The 17097-nt window shown below is 42.4% G+C and overlaps 1 protein-coding gene across 8 annotated transcripts in view; it reads right to left on the reverse strand.

Annotated features, from left to right (window-relative positions):
• Positions 1–365: 365 nt before the first annotated feature.
• The window catches only part of TNC (tenascin C), an 87566-nt gene continuing 70834 nt past the window's right edge, over positions 366–17097 (reverse strand). For all 8 annotated transcript variants that reach the window (XM_068656963.1, XM_068656962.1, XM_068656964.1 and 5 more), the window contains 11 exons: positions 12499–12621; positions 11234–11377; positions 9943–10062; positions 9330–9473; positions 8356–8486; positions 7277–7409; positions 5369–5520; positions 4319–4415; positions 3521–3682; positions 2134–2297; positions 366–1655 (listed from right to left, as the gene is read on the reverse strand). In XM_068656963.1, coding sequence (XP_068513064.1) covers positions 1545–1655; positions 2134–2297; positions 3521–3682; positions 4319–4415; positions 5369–5520; positions 7277–7409; positions 8356–8486; positions 9330–9473; positions 9943–10062; positions 11234–11377; positions 12499–12621 — 1481 coding nt within the window. In that variant the 3' untranslated portion in view covers positions 366–1544. The remainder of the gene's footprint in view (positions 1656–2133; positions 2298–3520; positions 3683–4318; positions 4416–5368; positions 5521–7276; positions 7410–8355; positions 8487–9329; positions 9474–9942; positions 10063–11233; positions 11378–12498; positions 12622–17097) is intronic.

Below are 17097 nucleotides of genomic sequence, written 5' to 3' on the forward strand. Positions count from 1 at the left end.
AAATGTGACAATTGAAGGACTGCAATAATATATACATATAGTAAGAAGAGACATCAGAAATTAGGAAGGAGAGACCCAATGGCGAAGGGAAGTGATTCCCTCCTTCCTTCCCTCCCTCCCTCCTGATTTTGGAGCTCTGTAGTGCTGTTTTTCATGTGCGCACACTTTTTATACCCTGTGTCAAATCAGCAATATGTGACCTTACTTTGTAGCACGTACCATTAAGTCTTATTCTCAGAGCTGATCAGATCAGGAGACTGAGAGCATCTTCCTTCGCGGCCGCCTCCCAGTGTCGGCTGAGGAAGGGGCTGAAACACTTGTTCTGTTTGAAAAGTGCAACCTTGAAGCAGGGCAGAGAGACTGGGTTAAAACAAAAGATCTTTTATTGTCTCCAACTGAAGAGCATGATACAGAGGAACTACACAGAGGTTTCATTCATACAAAAAGAGAGCCCTTTATTTACACAAGTGTTCAAAGTCACCGGTGGTACCTAACAACTCTGTACTTTCCTTGCTTTCTTTTGTTAGTTCTTCCCACCTAGATGGAGCGAGCGTTGGTCAGTAACACTGAGAAAAAACATGTAAAAGCTTTTGGGCAGGAAAAAAAAGAAGCATGTTCTAAAAGAAATCAAATCCTTAGAGGCCTTTCACTGTAACAAACCCAGCAGAATACTTACAGCCAACCACTAACAAAAGGAACAGTTTTCAGTATGGACTCAGCAGCCTGATCATTTTCAGCCTTCCTTTTACTTCCCCATGTAAGCAAATATACCCTGGACATGCACAAACTCAACATGTATGAAAAAAGGTAGAAATTTATTTAAAAGTAATTGTGCTTTTATTTTTTTTAAAAAAATTTACAATCAGACACTGTCCTGCTGTGTTTCTGAAAGCATGGTTCTCATAAAAATGACAAAAACTTAGCTTATTATTATCATTATTATTATTACTTTGTCATTATATTAATAATATTAATTTTATGCTTAAGTTTAAAAATGCACTGCTTTCCCTTCCCCACCCCTTCCTTATCTGTGGTACTTGATATATATATAAAAAAGGCTTTCCAACAACCAAAGGATTTCAATTATATCTAATAATAATAATAATGATAATTAATCGTACACATTTCTGTGTGTAAAAATATGGCTGGTTCTAAAACAAACTACCAATATACAAAGCTGTTCTCCCTCCCCTACCCTGGGCCACCCAAGAGATAGTCAGACCGTGGAAGAACTTCATCCCAGAGGCTGAGAAAAGAAAAATTAACAAAACAACATACAACCCTTGAGATCGCTGTCTTTGGCGTGAAGGACATTACTGGTGGGCAGCAGGAGCTGCTCTGCTGGAAACGCTGGGGCATGTAAGGCTTGTTGGTTGGACTGCTGCAGAAGCCTCTGTTGCGCCAAGGGTCACCAATGCTTTGGTACAACTACCAGCTCCTCACACCCCTCCACCCCAGTGATGCCAGAGGATTCCCCCACACCCCCTGTTCTCTGTCCCTCCCCCCCATTGCCCTGCCTGTAGCCCTTTCACCACCCCAAGGCTTTACGCTCGCTTTCGTCTTCCTTCCAGATTTCGGAAGCTTGAGGGTCTCAGCTTCATCTCTGCGAACTGGATGGAGTACTCGTGGCCCTTCCAGTGGAACCAGTTAACACCCTGCAAAGACAAAGATGACGCGTGAGAATCACACATCCATTTCTTACCCTGGTGTCAGCCTTTACTTCTTGCACTTCAGATCTCTCTTTCTAACTTGGGAACAGGGACACAACAAAGTAAAGGGACTTTGGGAAGTACAGGGGCCACTAGCACACATGGCCTGTACAAGCCAAGTCACAAGCTGTCCCCCAGAGCTGTCACTCTTTGCCTGGCCTTCATGGCGCGAAGAACATTTTGTTTCACATATTGTAAACTATGATTATTAGACTGAAGACTTTAGAGATGCCCATGGAAAATGATACAAAACCATCAGTATTTCCCCAGCTGACAAGAAATTCGTGTTTTGTGAGCAACTGTCTGTTGTCTGGGGTGTGGGCTTGGTTGGTGGGCTTCTGGCTAGCTGAACCACTGGACAGATCCATAATTGCAATTCCCCTTCTTCTCATGCAGTAGGGAAGCCTTCAGACACCAAACTCACCTGACTGTGGTTGTTGTCACCGTATCTGCCCATCAGATTGACTCGGTGACAGTTCTTGTACCAGAATGCACCCTTGTATGACAAAGCACAGTTGGTGATAGCAGAATCATTGTCCTTGTCAAAGGTGGAGAAGGACCTGCCGTTATGGTAGGTCATGGAGTCACCTAGGTGGGGATGACAAAAGAAAGAACCAGGTCAGTGGCTTGTGTGGTTTAGATTACATGGGAGTGATCATTCTGCACAAAATTTGGACTGTGTGTCTAAGTCATTTCAAAATTGACTTGTTTTGCTTCAGAAGGAAGTACACAGTTTTTGTTGTTGAAGGCAACTCAAACATTTTTCCAGGTGGTCTGTAACCCCCAAGTCATTCAGTGGTTATTCACACAGCTGTTCCTGCACATCTGGTTGGAAGCTGGACTGCAGCCCTGAGCAGAAGGCAGTGTGAACAGACTGATCCCAAATGGACCCCCATAAAGCATGGGCAAAAACCAAAGGAGTCACCACACTTAGCTGGTCCCTGCAATTAAGACACCCATCTTCATTAGCCTGAAACACAGAAGGAGAAATGTCTGCCTGCGGCTGACTTCCCATTCCCAAGGCCTGGGTACTGGTTTATAGATGGGTGCAGTGGGAGCAGCCTTCAGTGCATATGTGCCATAGGATCTGTGTTACTGTAACATTAACCTTAGCCCTGAACACTGAAAAATGGGAAGCAGTAGGACTGAATCCTAATCGCTGTAGCAGCTACTACTGCTCTGCATCAGTGTGTTTGCCCTAAGCAGACATTAATTCTACTGCTGCTTATCAATGTTTGTCTGCTTCCTTATTAGCTGTGCAGAAAGTTCATGTCAAGGTCACAGAGCAGAGTCCGCACGCATCTTTGTGGTCTGGTTTTTGCACCTTACAGTAGTATTTCCCTTTAAGACACTCTCTGGAGCTGGATTTCTCTCAGTCCTCTGAAGCACTGAAGAGGATACAGTAAGGGCTGCAAGCATTGCCCCAGTATGACAAAAGGCAGATAATTTGTTCAGCAAATTAGAAACCATGTTATAGCAGTACTTGGCTGCATATTCCACTGGCAAGATGAGACTTTGCCAAGTTATTATTAGCTGTACAAATGACAGTCAAGCACTGACCAAACGAGATATGTGGCTGTTTAATATACTTGTTTATATTCTGTCATAAGTATGCCATAAAAAGTGGCACCTAAATGACTGGAGGATTTAGAATGGAAATATAAAAGATATTGTTATTTTCATATTTTCAAATGCCTGACATACAAGAAAGAGGTACCTGCTGTGCTGCTCATCTGCAACATTGACACAATGGGAGCTTGAGCCAACTGGGAGGAAATTGAAGAACAGAAGCAAAAAATATTTCAGCTTACCTGCTGTGCCGCTGTACCCATCCACTCTTAGCCGGTACCGGGTCTTCGAGTCCCCAACGCTGAACTTGTCGTACACAGCGTAAGCTGTCTCGCCTCTGTCTCGCAGATCCACACGCAGCTCATACTGGCCCTGAGAAGTGATTTTGTGGAGGTTCTCAAGACCTGTGGGAATACATGAACAATACGTTTGTCTTATAAAGGGCGCTTAACTGGCCTGTGTAGATACACCAGGACATCAATACTGGTTGGGAGGGTGAGCTATTTCAGTTTTATGGTTATGTTGGTGCAAAACCAAAGAGAAACAGGCAGATTTAGAGACCTTCTGTGCCCTTCAAACCACAGCAGCATGAAGCCCTTAGGGAGGTGTAATCAAAGCTGGTGCTGTGTGATTATCTTTCATTTGTGAGCAAATAAAACGTAGTGCAATCTTTGAACATTCGCTTTTTACTTCTATTTACCCCACTTTACTTTGTCAGGTCATGTGCTCTTGTTGGGAACACCCTGGGAGTAAAGCAAGTTTGCAGTTGCTTCTCAGGTCACTTTCTGACTTCTTACAGAGTACCACTGGGCATTGGTTTGGTACATTCAGTGACCCAAGTGTGACATTCATGAACTGCAACTGAAGGGCTGGACCTGGCAATCTGTCTGCCCTGCAGCATGCTGTGCCGAGTCTCCTTTGCCTGGACTATGTTCTCCTTTACAAATACTCTTGCCAACTGAATGGAGGCTTCCAAGTGTCTCTTAGACTTTTGGGCTCTGTGTTTTATTTTTAGAATAAGATAAATTCTTGCCACTTACCTATCCAGAATTCATCGTTAGGATCGCCAAAGCCAGCCGCATAACTCTTCCAGTTCCTGTAGAAATCTTCCTTTCCATTTTGGCGCCTCAGGAATACCTACCACCACAGCATACAAACGTTATTGCCAAACTGCCTTTGATGGAAGGGACACCAGCAACGTAGCTTCTACAAATGCAGAGCTTGGCATCGCTGCTCCCCTGCCCCTATCACTCAAAGCAGCAGTCTCACTGCAATTGTTCCAAGTCAGGTTAACATTCTTTGTACTTTTTAGGTAAGTCTTCTCTACCGTGTTCCCAGGATCCCCCATGTGATGTGGTCTTTTAGTTTCTATTCTCTGCTTTTTTAATGGCCCCACACAGCTCTGTATTATTCAGCCAAGACTTTCTACATCCCCGTCTTCTACCCATGCATTTCTCCAGCTCTTCTTCCTTTCCCTGTCCTGGGTCCCTATGTCACGTTCATATTTGAGGATGCCAGCACAGACAGCTGGCATTTTTGTTGCCATTCATTTGTTGTCTGGGTGGGACACAGCCTCTGTAACAGCCTGGGTATCCTGGCCAGTCACCATGTTGTGTGGCTGCTGAACAAATGCTTTCTCTGACCTGGTTCCCCCTGTTGTAAAGAGAGCGCCTCTGCTTTAATGTCATTTACTCTCCCATCTAAATTGAGTGAGTCCACCCTTGTCTCACCTATTATCTATTTAAAAGGTATTAAAGATGGTCATTTCAGCTCCCTGTCCATCCAGTGAAGAGAGATCAGGGTTTTGGGGCAGCAATTCATGCCTTTCTAAGTGCTGAGAACACTGAGATGACCCATCCCCTGGAGACATCTGTCCCTCCTCCAGCTACAGAGAGCTAACAACCTCATTTCTAGGCACCTAGGTGTCCTATCTGTGATAAAATTTGCCAAATTTATAGACAAGTCAGCTCTATTCTGATAACAGAGCTCTGTGAGTGACACTGTAGGAACACGGATGGGATCTGCTACCCCTGCTCTTGGCACAGGCAGACGAATGCAAAGGTGACATGTGCTCCCTCCCCCTTACTCACAATCCAACCGCCCCCATCTTCGGCCATGTCACAGAAGACTTGCAGAGGCTGGGTTCTGTCCCCATTCAGATAAATTGTGTAGAGCCCAGAGGCGACTTCTCCATTCAGGAGAGCCTGGGAGCAGTCTTTAGGGTAAGGATAGAGAAGACCAGCTGCATGAAAAAGAAAAGACAAAACAGTCCTTAAGAAATCAGCAATTACAACAAACCTGCTGAACTTAAATGACTCATGAAAATCTGTGGTGGGTCAATGGCATGGCCAGGTACAGAGCTCAGGAACTGGCTTGTAATTACTAGCCCACACACAAAAAACTTTCAGTTAAACACCAGATGATGTATATTTTTCTTTTGAGTAAGCTTTTACACATCTGTCTATGCTTTTGAAGAATTGTGAAAGCCAAATAAGTACTCCCTGCTATGATGGGAGTATATCTGCCAGCTAAATATTTGAATGGCATGCCCTATGTTTATAGCACCTTTTGGGTAAAATCAAATCTACCAATCTTTGCTTATGTGACAGAGAAGGAAGGTGGAAATGGAAAAGCTGAACTACTAAAAATAAATAAATTGGGCTTGGTTTTGCTAGCAAATACAATATTAAATACTATAAGACCAACCTTTTAAAAAACAAAAGCAACAATAAAGCTTGAAACTACAAGGAAATGTCATCAAGCACTTTTTCCTGATAATTAATAGTATTGTCACAGCCAGGGCAATTTCTAACTCCAAAAAACTTCTTTTCTTTTTAAATCCACTTTGTCCATTAACTTTTGAAGCCAATGGTCTAATTAATTAAGTGATGTTCTTGGTATGTCCATCAGAGAGGTTTTAGCAGTTGCTGCTCAGAGAGTGGCTGCTCCCCGTCCAGTGCGCAGCACTTCACTGTCTGTGCCTTGGCTACCAAGAATTAGCAACAGCTTTGGGATGTGGGGAGAAGCAGCTCTCTGCAGGGAGTGTTTCCCTCCCTCCTTCAGTGTTTCCCTCTCACTTAAACTAACCATACATTTAATGTAAAGCCCAGACTCGAGCATCTGTCTGGACAAGGCTGATGCTGCATTTGCTTGGGGCAAGGAACCTCATTCAGTCCCTGTTTATGGTCAATTTGCCAAATGCCACTTAAATACATGCAGATTTAATTCTATTTTTGGTTGCAGATCCCAGCCTGTTGGTGGTATTCACCCTGTTCTACACAAGGGCTGACTGTGAGCAGACTCGGGGCAATGTGACTTTTATGAACACTTTTGTGAGTCCTTGGGCTAAAGTTTGTGTAAGGGTGGAAGGAGCAATGGAACCAGCCTAAGGGCCTGCTAGGTCTGAAAGGCTAAAAGCCGTGAAAAGAGAGACAAATGACAGGCAAGGCTTTCACAGTTAATACTGAGCAACATTTTATTTTCCTTGCCATCAAAAGATGTGTCCATGAGACCAGTGACTGACAGATATGTCAACTATGAAGTGACCTTCAGAGAACCCAATCTATTCTGGCACTCTGCTTGCTGGAGAGCTGTCCCTTTAGAGCTGGAACAGACATGCCAGCATCACCATGTGAAAACTGATCTCAGAGCGAGGAGAAAAAAACCTGTCCAGAAATTCTGCTCTGAGGACTGCTAGACTGATTTTTATGTCTGTGCATGTGTTTTGCCTCATTTCAACCTAAAATGTGGATTTGTTTTAACAGATTGCTGCGCATCAATACAGAGATAAATCAGGGTGTCTGTCTGGATTTTAAAAAGTAATGTCCCTTTTAGCATTTTACATGGGAAAAGCAGGATGTTTCATCAGAAAGAGGACTGTAGAGATGATATGGATGTAAATTTCAACCTGCCAGTTTGGGGGAAGCAGATGGCACTAAGACTTAGGGAGAACAGGGACTTTTGCACTTTCGGCTGCTTACACACTCTAACGTACTTACTTGTGGTGAAAATAGTCTGGATTGTTCTGCTCTTCAGGGATCTGTTCAGTGCCTGGAGTTTTACCGTGTACTGGGTAGATGGACTCAGCTCTGCCAGGGTGTAGGAAGTTGTCTCGGGGTCTAGGATGACTTCCTATGGGATAAATAATACAGGGAAACCTTAGTAAGAAAATTTTAAGTGGACTTGCAACATATTTTAGTTTGTCAGATTATTTGTGGTAATTATGATATTTTAACCATTTAAATTATTTAATACAAAATGTGTATTTCTCAAAGATTTTTGTCATGATAACATTATTTAGAAAAGCAGTCTGGAAATGAATGTTAAATGTCATAGTGCGTAAGTTGTGTGGTTTAAAAACAGGTCAACATAAATGTTTACATGCCTTGAATGTTCATATTGTATACAGGTCTCTGTGAAACTCATTAAAAATTAGGTAGGAACACCCTTTAGGACAAGCCTGGAAATATCAGCCTCTAGTCCTCAAAAGTTTTTTCTTTGCAACCATAAAGGACTGATTTTCAGTGTGCTCAAGTAATCTGCTTTCCTGAAAATCCCTTTCTAACATCACAGGGTGGCCATTCAAAGTCATCTGTCATTTTTGCTAGGAATTACTTCATACAAGTTTAAGCATCTAGTTTAAACTAGTCATATAGGAACTAAATAAAATTATTAGAGAGCAAGAGGCATTTCCAAAGGCTTTAGGCACCTCACGCACACAAGGCTGGGTTCTCTTGTGTTAGGAAAAGGCAATCCCATTCTATGGGGTTGTGAGTTTGCTCCATGACACAGGTTTGGAATAAGAGAAAGCAGCTGCATGTGCCTTTATCCTTATTGCTGAGAGATGACCATCAAAATTCAGGCTGCAAATAAGCTTCTGTTTCAGGATATAATTTAAGAAAGTACTTTAACACGTTTTAAATCCATTCATGTTCAAGCTATCACTGTAAAATGTACATAGTATTTTACCACGTTTCTCTTAAGGCATGTGCTTAGGTCCCAATGCTGGGCACTTTTGAGCATCTCTACTGCCTAGTACTGAGGCACAGACCTTCTGGTGTGGATGTAAGTGCTATACCTTGACTTTGCCATCAATGGACTCGTAGATCAGGAGATAACCAGTGACAGGAGCACGTGGAGGCCTCCAAGTTATCACAGCTGTTTCTGACTGAACCTCGGTAGCACTTAAATCTCTTGGAGCATCCATTCCTGAAGGAGACAGTAGACCAATTACAATCACATTGATTCAGAGCTTAGTAGAGAGTAGTAGAGAGGCTGTCTTATGAGCAGGGTATTAAAACAGGCCAGGAAAACAAAGTTTCCCTCTGCAGAAATTTGACATAAAAAAAAAAAACAACTTTAAATTTTGTGATTTAAAAATACTTTCCCCTCTGGAAGTTTTAAAATACAGATATTTACTTTATTTAAGTTAAAGAATTGGCTTGTCTCAGGTATGTTGGTTTATAAGCAGCTGCATTGAAATGTCTTTTGAAACAAAACCACGCCTTTCAGTATTTCACACAAGAAGACAGATCAGTATTTCCATATTCCCAGGAAAAAAACTTTGGTTCCTATGACACCTCTTTTGAACAGGCAAACCTTTCACAGTTGGTCTTGCTACAGACTCCCTTCTCCACCATAATTATAACTGAATTTGCTCTCGGCTTTCTAGTAAACTCCCTGGGACAAGTCAAATAACTTTCTGTGCTCAGGAGAATGACAAAGTGCACGATTTCCTTGATGTTCATGAGTCATAAGGACGAAACCAACTGGATACATTCAGCACTGGTACCACAATATTACTCCTCAAAGATGCAGCTACTGCTATTGTGAGAATCTGTAGAACTGGTGACAGAAAACCACCTCCTGGGCCAGCCACACCAGCCTTGTAGTAGGAAAAATCTCCTGAAAATGCTATCAAAATTCAGGTTTCTAGTAAAAAAAATTATCGACGTGCTGGCTGACTTTATGGTAGTAGAGAAAAGTAGGCCTGGTAGAACTGGGGGAGATACAGCCCTCCCCCTCTCCCTGCAGTGAGGTGGGAGACAGCACCTGTAGTGAACTGGGTGGAGAGGGTCTCGCTTTTTTGTGTGTCCTTCACTGCATGGATGCTCAGTGTATACTCAGTTGCAGGTCGAAGGCCATTCAGGTCATACTCCACAGTGTTTCCTGATACCATCTGAGTAACTTCTGGCTCTAAGAAAAAAAAAAAAAAAAACACAGAAGAAAACCCAGTATTATTCAGACACGTCATTATGTGCTCAACTCCACGCTCCACTCAGTGATCATTTTGTTACCAGCTGGGAACCAAGTGCAAAACAGTGAAAACTCAGAGCTTGTCTCCCTGCTCACACCTCTGCTGAATCTGAATTAACAGAAGAAACCTTTCTCTAAAAGTATTAGCACTCTCTAGTGTTCATATGAATTATAACACCATGTTTTCTTTTCAAGAATATTGGTTACCTTTGTTCATGGCTGAATTAGGAATGCATAACTAAAATTACGTTATTTGAAATGCTTCAAGCAAGGCTTCTCCATCAAGTAACAGCCCTGCTCCCCTTCCCCATTGAGCCTATCTTCCTAGAACCACATTGCTGCACCCATTTCTGAGCATCTCTTGAGAGCTGTAACACTGTCAGCTCCCTGACCCATCATTAACTCTTACCATCCTCAGAAGCATAGGAGATAACGTAGTTATCCACAGCAGCAATTGCTGGCTGCCAGGTTGCCAGAGCCTCCGAGTCTGTAATGTTCACCACCACTAGTCCTGATGGGCTGTCCAGCGCTGAAAGAAAGAGGATAGCAAGCTGAAAGGATTTGACAAATACTCTCAGCTCCGTGCAATTCTGTGTTAGAACTATATGATGTAAAACGTGCAAACATTTCTGCTTGATGCAGAAGCTTTTATGATTCCCTTTGGAACAGTGCACCTCTGAAGCAGAGACGTCAGTGCCTATTAACAGACACCAAATGTGTCTACTGGAAAGGGAGGTCAATGCATGAAAAGATTAAATGCTGGGAACAGATATAACTAACTACATTCTCAGATCAGTCTTGATATCAATCTTACTAGCTTTGACAGAGCTGACATATTTCTCTAGGCACCCTCAGGTCTGGACTGCTTTTTGGAGCAAAATCATGAGACAGAGCTTGGGAAAAATAACCATCGTGACGGCAATTGATAGCCACCGTGACCTTCCACCAGTTTGCCCTCCATGTTTAAAAATAAACCAAACAGCCAGCTAACCACCCAAATTCCCCAAACATCCTGCCTTGCTTCATCATGGGACTTTGTTTTGTACCTAGTTTTATGCTCCTGCACTGGGAGAGATGCCTGCCCTCGGTACAGCTGGAATAGGCTATAAATTGGCTATAAATTGGCTATAAATTTCACTTTATTATCCAATATGCATCATCTTGTCCTTGCCACAGTTCTCTGAACACTTGTCAGACTCCAAAAAAGAATGAATGAACAAGACTTCAAGGTGGCAACAACAGGACCATAGTGGAACCTTATTTTCCATAGGGATATTTAAAGATAGATTGAAGAAGTGAGAGTTTTTGCATTTAGGACACAGTCTGGAACTTGAGAGATATGGAGAACACACAACAGAAGCTGGGCTGAACTACTCAGCTATTCTGTTTTCCCATATCTGCAAAATAGGATTAATTAAACTTCTGTTGTTTTCTGCTGTATTAGGACTGTGAACACATGAAGTGTCCCTGTCACAAGGAAAGTTAGTTCAGCTTTAGCAGAATGGAAGCCTGATGAAACTTACAAGGTCTCCACTCATTTTTAATACAGACACAAAGGGAGAGTGGATAAGAAAAAAGTCCTACAGTTTGTGTAGATGGCAAAAGTGGGATCTCAGTGGGTCTTCAGCTCCATTTCTTGAGTCTATCCTATGGCACAGAGAATGTATTTGAAAACCTGCTATTTCTTCTTAATATATTACCTGTTTTCAGAATTCCAGAGATGGGTTCACTTTCTTCAAAGCCTTTCACAGAGATGATAATAACATTATAGTCTACACCTGGGACTAACTTCACCAACTTGGTCCTTGTCTTACTTCCATCAACTGTAACAACATTGGGAGTACCTAGGATGAACACAAGTGCAAGGGATTAATTGCAGTTCTCCAGTAAATGTTTGAAGCATGTGTTTCAAGTTTAACACATTGTGACCAACATGGATGCACTTGTATGTACAGAACGAGATGAATTTTTCACCAGCAAACTGCAATCACTGATGTCAAGGAGCAGCCTTGGGAAAACATATTGTGGCCATGACATCTGAATCTAAGACACTGGTTTCTGTTTTTAACTAGTGGAATGTCAACAGTAAGAAAAAAACAAACAGTAATTCTGTTCAGAAAAGTAACAATTTATTTTGAAAACACAGTACTGTCTACATACCAGTTCATAAACCTGTGAGGACAGGACTTGCTAGTTTAGATCTTCTTTGTTTCTTGTAGGAGATGAACAGAGACAAACTTTTTCTTTCACCCATCTCCTTTCTAATAAAGATGTATCTTATATCATTTCAAGTTGTGAAGACTTAGGACAGATGCCTATTTCAAATTCTGGGTTTATTCCAGCAAAACACTTAGGCAAGTGCCTAATTTTATGACTGTAGATTTCTCTGAAGATTTTTTTTTGTGGTATCATTATGTATTTAATGTTGCACATGTGCTTACATACTACATTATCAAGAGGCCTATATCTTTACCTGTCTTATTCAACAGCATTTCTTTATGGTCCTGATGTCTGTAGTGTTTGCTTTTTAGTTGCTTCCTTTCAGAGATGTCCCTAAGTTATGCTAAAAATTTGCTTAAGTATAGGAAGTTTTTTAAACTGAACACTAAAACAGGGATATAATAGATGGAGTGAAATAACACTGGGGAGCACTAAGAAAAATCACTACCTTTGAAAAGTATTACAACCATGGATTATGATTATCATTTCTGAGGGCCAGCTTTTGCTCATAAAGTGCCTACAAAATAACAAGGCAGTTTTGGAATATATCCTTATTTAGGAGGCAGAGTGTTTTGTGAATGTTGCCTGATTAGGGGCACAACAATTCCAGCATCTAGCTGTGAGCTCCCTTACAAGTCTTGTCCATGGGACAAGATTCCTATGCACTGAGAGCTGGATATCAGTGCAACAAAACCTTTCTTCTCTCCCCTTTGCCATGTTTCTCCCTGTCCTTTCCCACACTTACCTCCTGTGACAGGGACGTAGGAGATCCTGTAGCTGTCCACGCGGGTGCGCGGGGCTATCCAGCTGACTGTAGCAGAGTTTTCTGTGATGTCAGAGAATGAGATTCCCTTGGGAGATCCAACAACTGTCAGTGGAGAAGAGAGGACAGACACACCACATAGAAAGAAAAGGTAAATAATTTGTTTATCAGTCCTTAGTGCTGCAACAGTGATTTGTTCCTGTATCCCAAGAGCTGATGCTACCAACACTCTGCACAAAACAACATGAATCCAGGGAGTAGCAAACAGTTAATGGTTTTATCATGTAGCCTACTTGGTCTAAATTTTCCTTTTTCGGTAACAATACAGCAGTGCATAGCTTCAAAATACCCTAGACATCTATCGACAAATCACGTTCATAAAAGTAACAGAGATTTTTCAGTGTTACAGAAAATTATGGAGCAATACTTACAGGAATATTATGCTATTACCCAGAGTCATTGTACTTATCATTTTTTCTACCCCAGTTTCCACAGAGTCTCAGAGCCCTAGCTGTGACACATGGCAACAGCAACGCTTAGCAATGGGGAGATGCCTCTTCTTCAGCATCAGGTTTCTACCACAGGATGCCTAAAAGAGACCTGGACTCAGTTGTCTGAGTGCATCAAGGGTTCATCCTCTCAAGCACTGACTGCCTGTAACTTCTGTTTGCTTTACACCAGAACATTGGATTTGCTTCTTGGAATCTCTGTTTGAGACCATGATTTTTCCTAGGTACACCCATCACCAGAAAGGCACTTGTAATTCACTGCAGCTCTTTGTCATACAGCCCAGCCTCACCCAGTATAAACCTGAGCACTAGGTTTGCCTACATAAATAAGATCAGCAAGCTGGGACAGATTCATTAGGATGACCTGGTTGTTTTGCTTTGCAAACAAAGCCTAACAATTTTTGCCAAAATGGCCCAATTTTAAGATGCAAGCCAACATATCACAATCTGAAACATTCTACTTTAAGGCTTAATTAAGCTACTGAAAACACAAATTGAAAGGGCTTCTGGAAGGACATGGTCGAGACCTGCCCCTTCAAAGTTTACATTGAGCATCTCACTTCCAGTTTGCTTTTTTGACTGTAACCAAAACAACCCTGACATTTGTTAAAAGGAACAAACAGCCACACATAGTAGGGCGTTAGCAGAAAGGGGACAGATACCAAACATGAACCACATTAAGAGTGGTGGAAACAGGCTGTGGGCAGGGGAAGGGGGACAAATGGAGTCCACAAGTGACTGCGCTTGAAATAGCTTGGAAAGAACGTGTCTGCGGGAAAGAAGTCAGAGAGGGCTGTTTGTTCCATGTGTCCCCAAAGATCTAGCAGCAATGCAGTAAATCAAGTGAAAGTCAAGGAAAGAAAAACAACAGAGCTCTCAAAGCTCTCAAGAGAAATGTAAATTATTTCTCTGGAGCTCACAAGACATTTTGGGCTTAGAGGGCTTTGCTCATGTGGAAAAGCCAAAGAAATAAAGATAAAGAACTAAAGATAATGAAGAAAGCAAGGCGGGGTTAGTAAAGCTGCATGACACCCAAAGTTGCTACTGGTTTAGCTACAATGTGAAGGAAACAACCATGAATAAAGAAAACCTGTGAAAAAGAAAGAAGCTAAAATCACACTGATCATACTCTACGGTGGAGGTGCCCTTAGTTACTGGTGAAAAGAGCTAGTGATGACTCTGGAGAGCACAGCTCTCTTTGGACCTGCATTTGGGGTTTTAACACACTCACAGACTTCAGCCTTGCCCAGAAAATCAAGTACCTAATCCATCCCACCTGAACTCTGCTGTGCACACTTCTGTGGGCACAAGCTTCATGCATGTTTTCTGCACCAGGTAAACTGCCATGTAACAAAGAACAGTATACAAAGAGCCTTGGCTATGTGAGAGTCCAACATCCCCACTACTCCAACTACTTTTCTGGGAGCAAATGTGACAGACAAAGCATATGGGACCATCAGAGTAAGCATTGGTCCTGTAACGAGTCCCGGGGAGGTAACGGAGCAGTTCCTTTGAGCACAGGGAAATGAAGAAGGAGCAAATGAATCAATCTTCTTGGGCTACCTGAAAGCCAAAATTAAGCAGGCATAATAAAGCTTCTGTTTTGTCGCTCACGAAAAGCTCAGCACAGCTGTTGGACAGATACAAATGATTAGTATTATCCTCCAGCACCATCCCTCATCCCTCTATGAGAGACTGAGGACCTTCTGTGAGGTTGTTGGAAAATCCATCAAACCTGAGTTCTTGCCCTATTTTTTTTCTTCTAAAAAAGTTCTTTCCTCATTAACAGACCACTGTCTTTTTTCAAGCAACATGAAGCATCAGACTACATTTATCATGTAAATAGATCATGTGAAGTGTTTGGGGAGCCTCTCAGATGAAAAATGCCATCACAGCGTGGCAAAACATCATTAGAAGAAGGGGAAAGTAGCAGCATGAGACCCACACTTCCTACCAAGGATATTAAGTGGCACATGGCCATATCGTGGTCCCCTGCTGATGGCTGAATTGCATTTCAACAGACATTATATAGATGAATTTCCAAGAGACACAGACGTCCTCTGAGAGCAGCAGTGGGCAAACTTTCTGGTGCCAACTCGATTAGGCACTGCTGGTCTGTACAATGCTGCCTCACACTGCTCTGATTTTGTGATGAATGTTTTCTATCACACTAGAATTGATGAAAGTAAAATGACAGACAAATGCAGAGAGTGGGTACCATCATCACCCCAAACAGGATAACTTTTAACAATGTTATCAGCAGCAGCTGGGGAGGGGGGAATTACTGCTCTTCACTTGTACATACAAGTAAATGTCACCTGTTATGGAGGAAGAACTGTTGGTGTTGGCTGGAGGAAGACAGGACTTCATCGTCAGCTCCCATGCACAGCAGTTTCACACCATGCCCCTGGTGTGATGGGAGCCAGGGAGATCAGCCAGGCACTGAGCCACCAGCTGCAGAACCAACACAGCTAAATGGAGAGCCTGACAAATCCCAGTCCTGCCCGGCTCCCTCCTCACTGAAAGCCCGTGGTTGTCACTGCATCGCCCCCCTGGCTGAATTCTCAAAAGAGAAAAGGAACAAAACCCTAGAGGAGGACAAGGCACCTCACGTTGAATACTGCGAGTTTTTTCCTCCTTCTCCTGCTTGCAGCAGCTGGATGGTTTAACACACGAGGATAAGAGGTCGGACCCTCAGAAAAGATAGCTCAGTGATGCTCAAACCAGACAGCTTCAACTGCACTCATTTATACCAACTGCAGATCTGGTCTCTGGCGGCTGTGTTTGTGTATAGAAGGCGGTGTGCCCATGTAGGGAAGAAGGGAGAACTGTGAGCGATAAATACAGAGAAGGAGTTTCAATACAGATTATTTTCCTGACTTCATTTCTACGGTAATGTTTGGTTTAGGTTTGCTGGTCTGTTTGCTAGCCGTCTTTGTTCCTACTGTGATTTTACTGTTTCCTCTACTAAAGCTCAAGACTTTCTAATTTATTCCTTGCTCGCTCATATATTGTACGCAGGCTCGAATAAAGCAAGGCTGCATACGAGTCTGTCTGAGCTACCCACTCAGAGGCAGCAAATGTTTCTTTGCCAGCAAACTGGAAATGCTATAAATATACACGTGTTTGTCTAAATAACCAACTCCTAAATAAGAAACTAGTTAGATGCCTTGGTGGCCCTGGCTGCCCGATGTGGTAACATGCAGTCTGAGTTATTTAGCTGGATTTTTGTGGCTCCAACTTTACTATCAATTATCCATGGACTATTTATAGCTGAAAAACATCTTTGGGGCTATTGGTGCCACTAGGTGACATGTGCTAAATCTCCCTTAAGAACTGAATAGGAATGTAGTCGCAAGGAAAATGATAGCTGTTAGTGGTTTATCATAAATATCCTGGAAGTCAGTGAAAATGGGAACATGCTGCTAACAAGTGCAATTGAATTTAAACATCCTTCTCCATTAGGAGACAACCCACACGAGCCCGGAGAAAGGCAGCTTGTGATGGATGCATGTTCTCCCTCATGTAGAGGCCTGGGTGAGTGTGTATATGCTCATGCTGCTTTTTCAGAGGATGTGATGGCAGTCAGTGGAGCTGGTCAGAAATGTGCATTTCTAACAACTGGCACCACAGACATTGAGGTGAGTCGTGAGGCCATGCTATTTGAGGACAAGTTGTTTCCTATTGAGTTATTGTTGGTCCTTTCTGTGGGCTGTCTGCAGTACACTACTACAGCTGGGCACATGCCTCTTTTACACTTTTCTGGTGGCTTCCTCACACGCTGAACTTAGTTGTCCTCTTCTTGGCCCCCTCCTCCCTGAATTAGCTCGATCTGAAGTAATTATTTTTTCAGATCAGCAAGCCCAAAAGTTTTCAAAGAGAGGATTTGTGTCAAAGAGCATTGCCTCATTTTTTATATATATTTTTTAAGATTTATGTATGTTTCAAAATGGAATCATGATATTGATGGAAAAGAATTTGAAAAGTTTCCTTCAAAAGTGCCAAAATGAAATACTTCAAATTAAGAACCCATTTTTTGTTTAAGTTAATCTGAGGAATTCAACCTAAGCCT

This window comes from Anas acuta, chromosome 20, assembly GCF_963932015.1.
Source record: "Anas acuta chromosome 20, bAnaAcu1.1, whole genome shotgun sequence".
Taxonomy (NCBI): domain Eukaryota; kingdom Metazoa; phylum Chordata; class Aves; order Anseriformes; family Anatidae; genus Anas; species Anas acuta.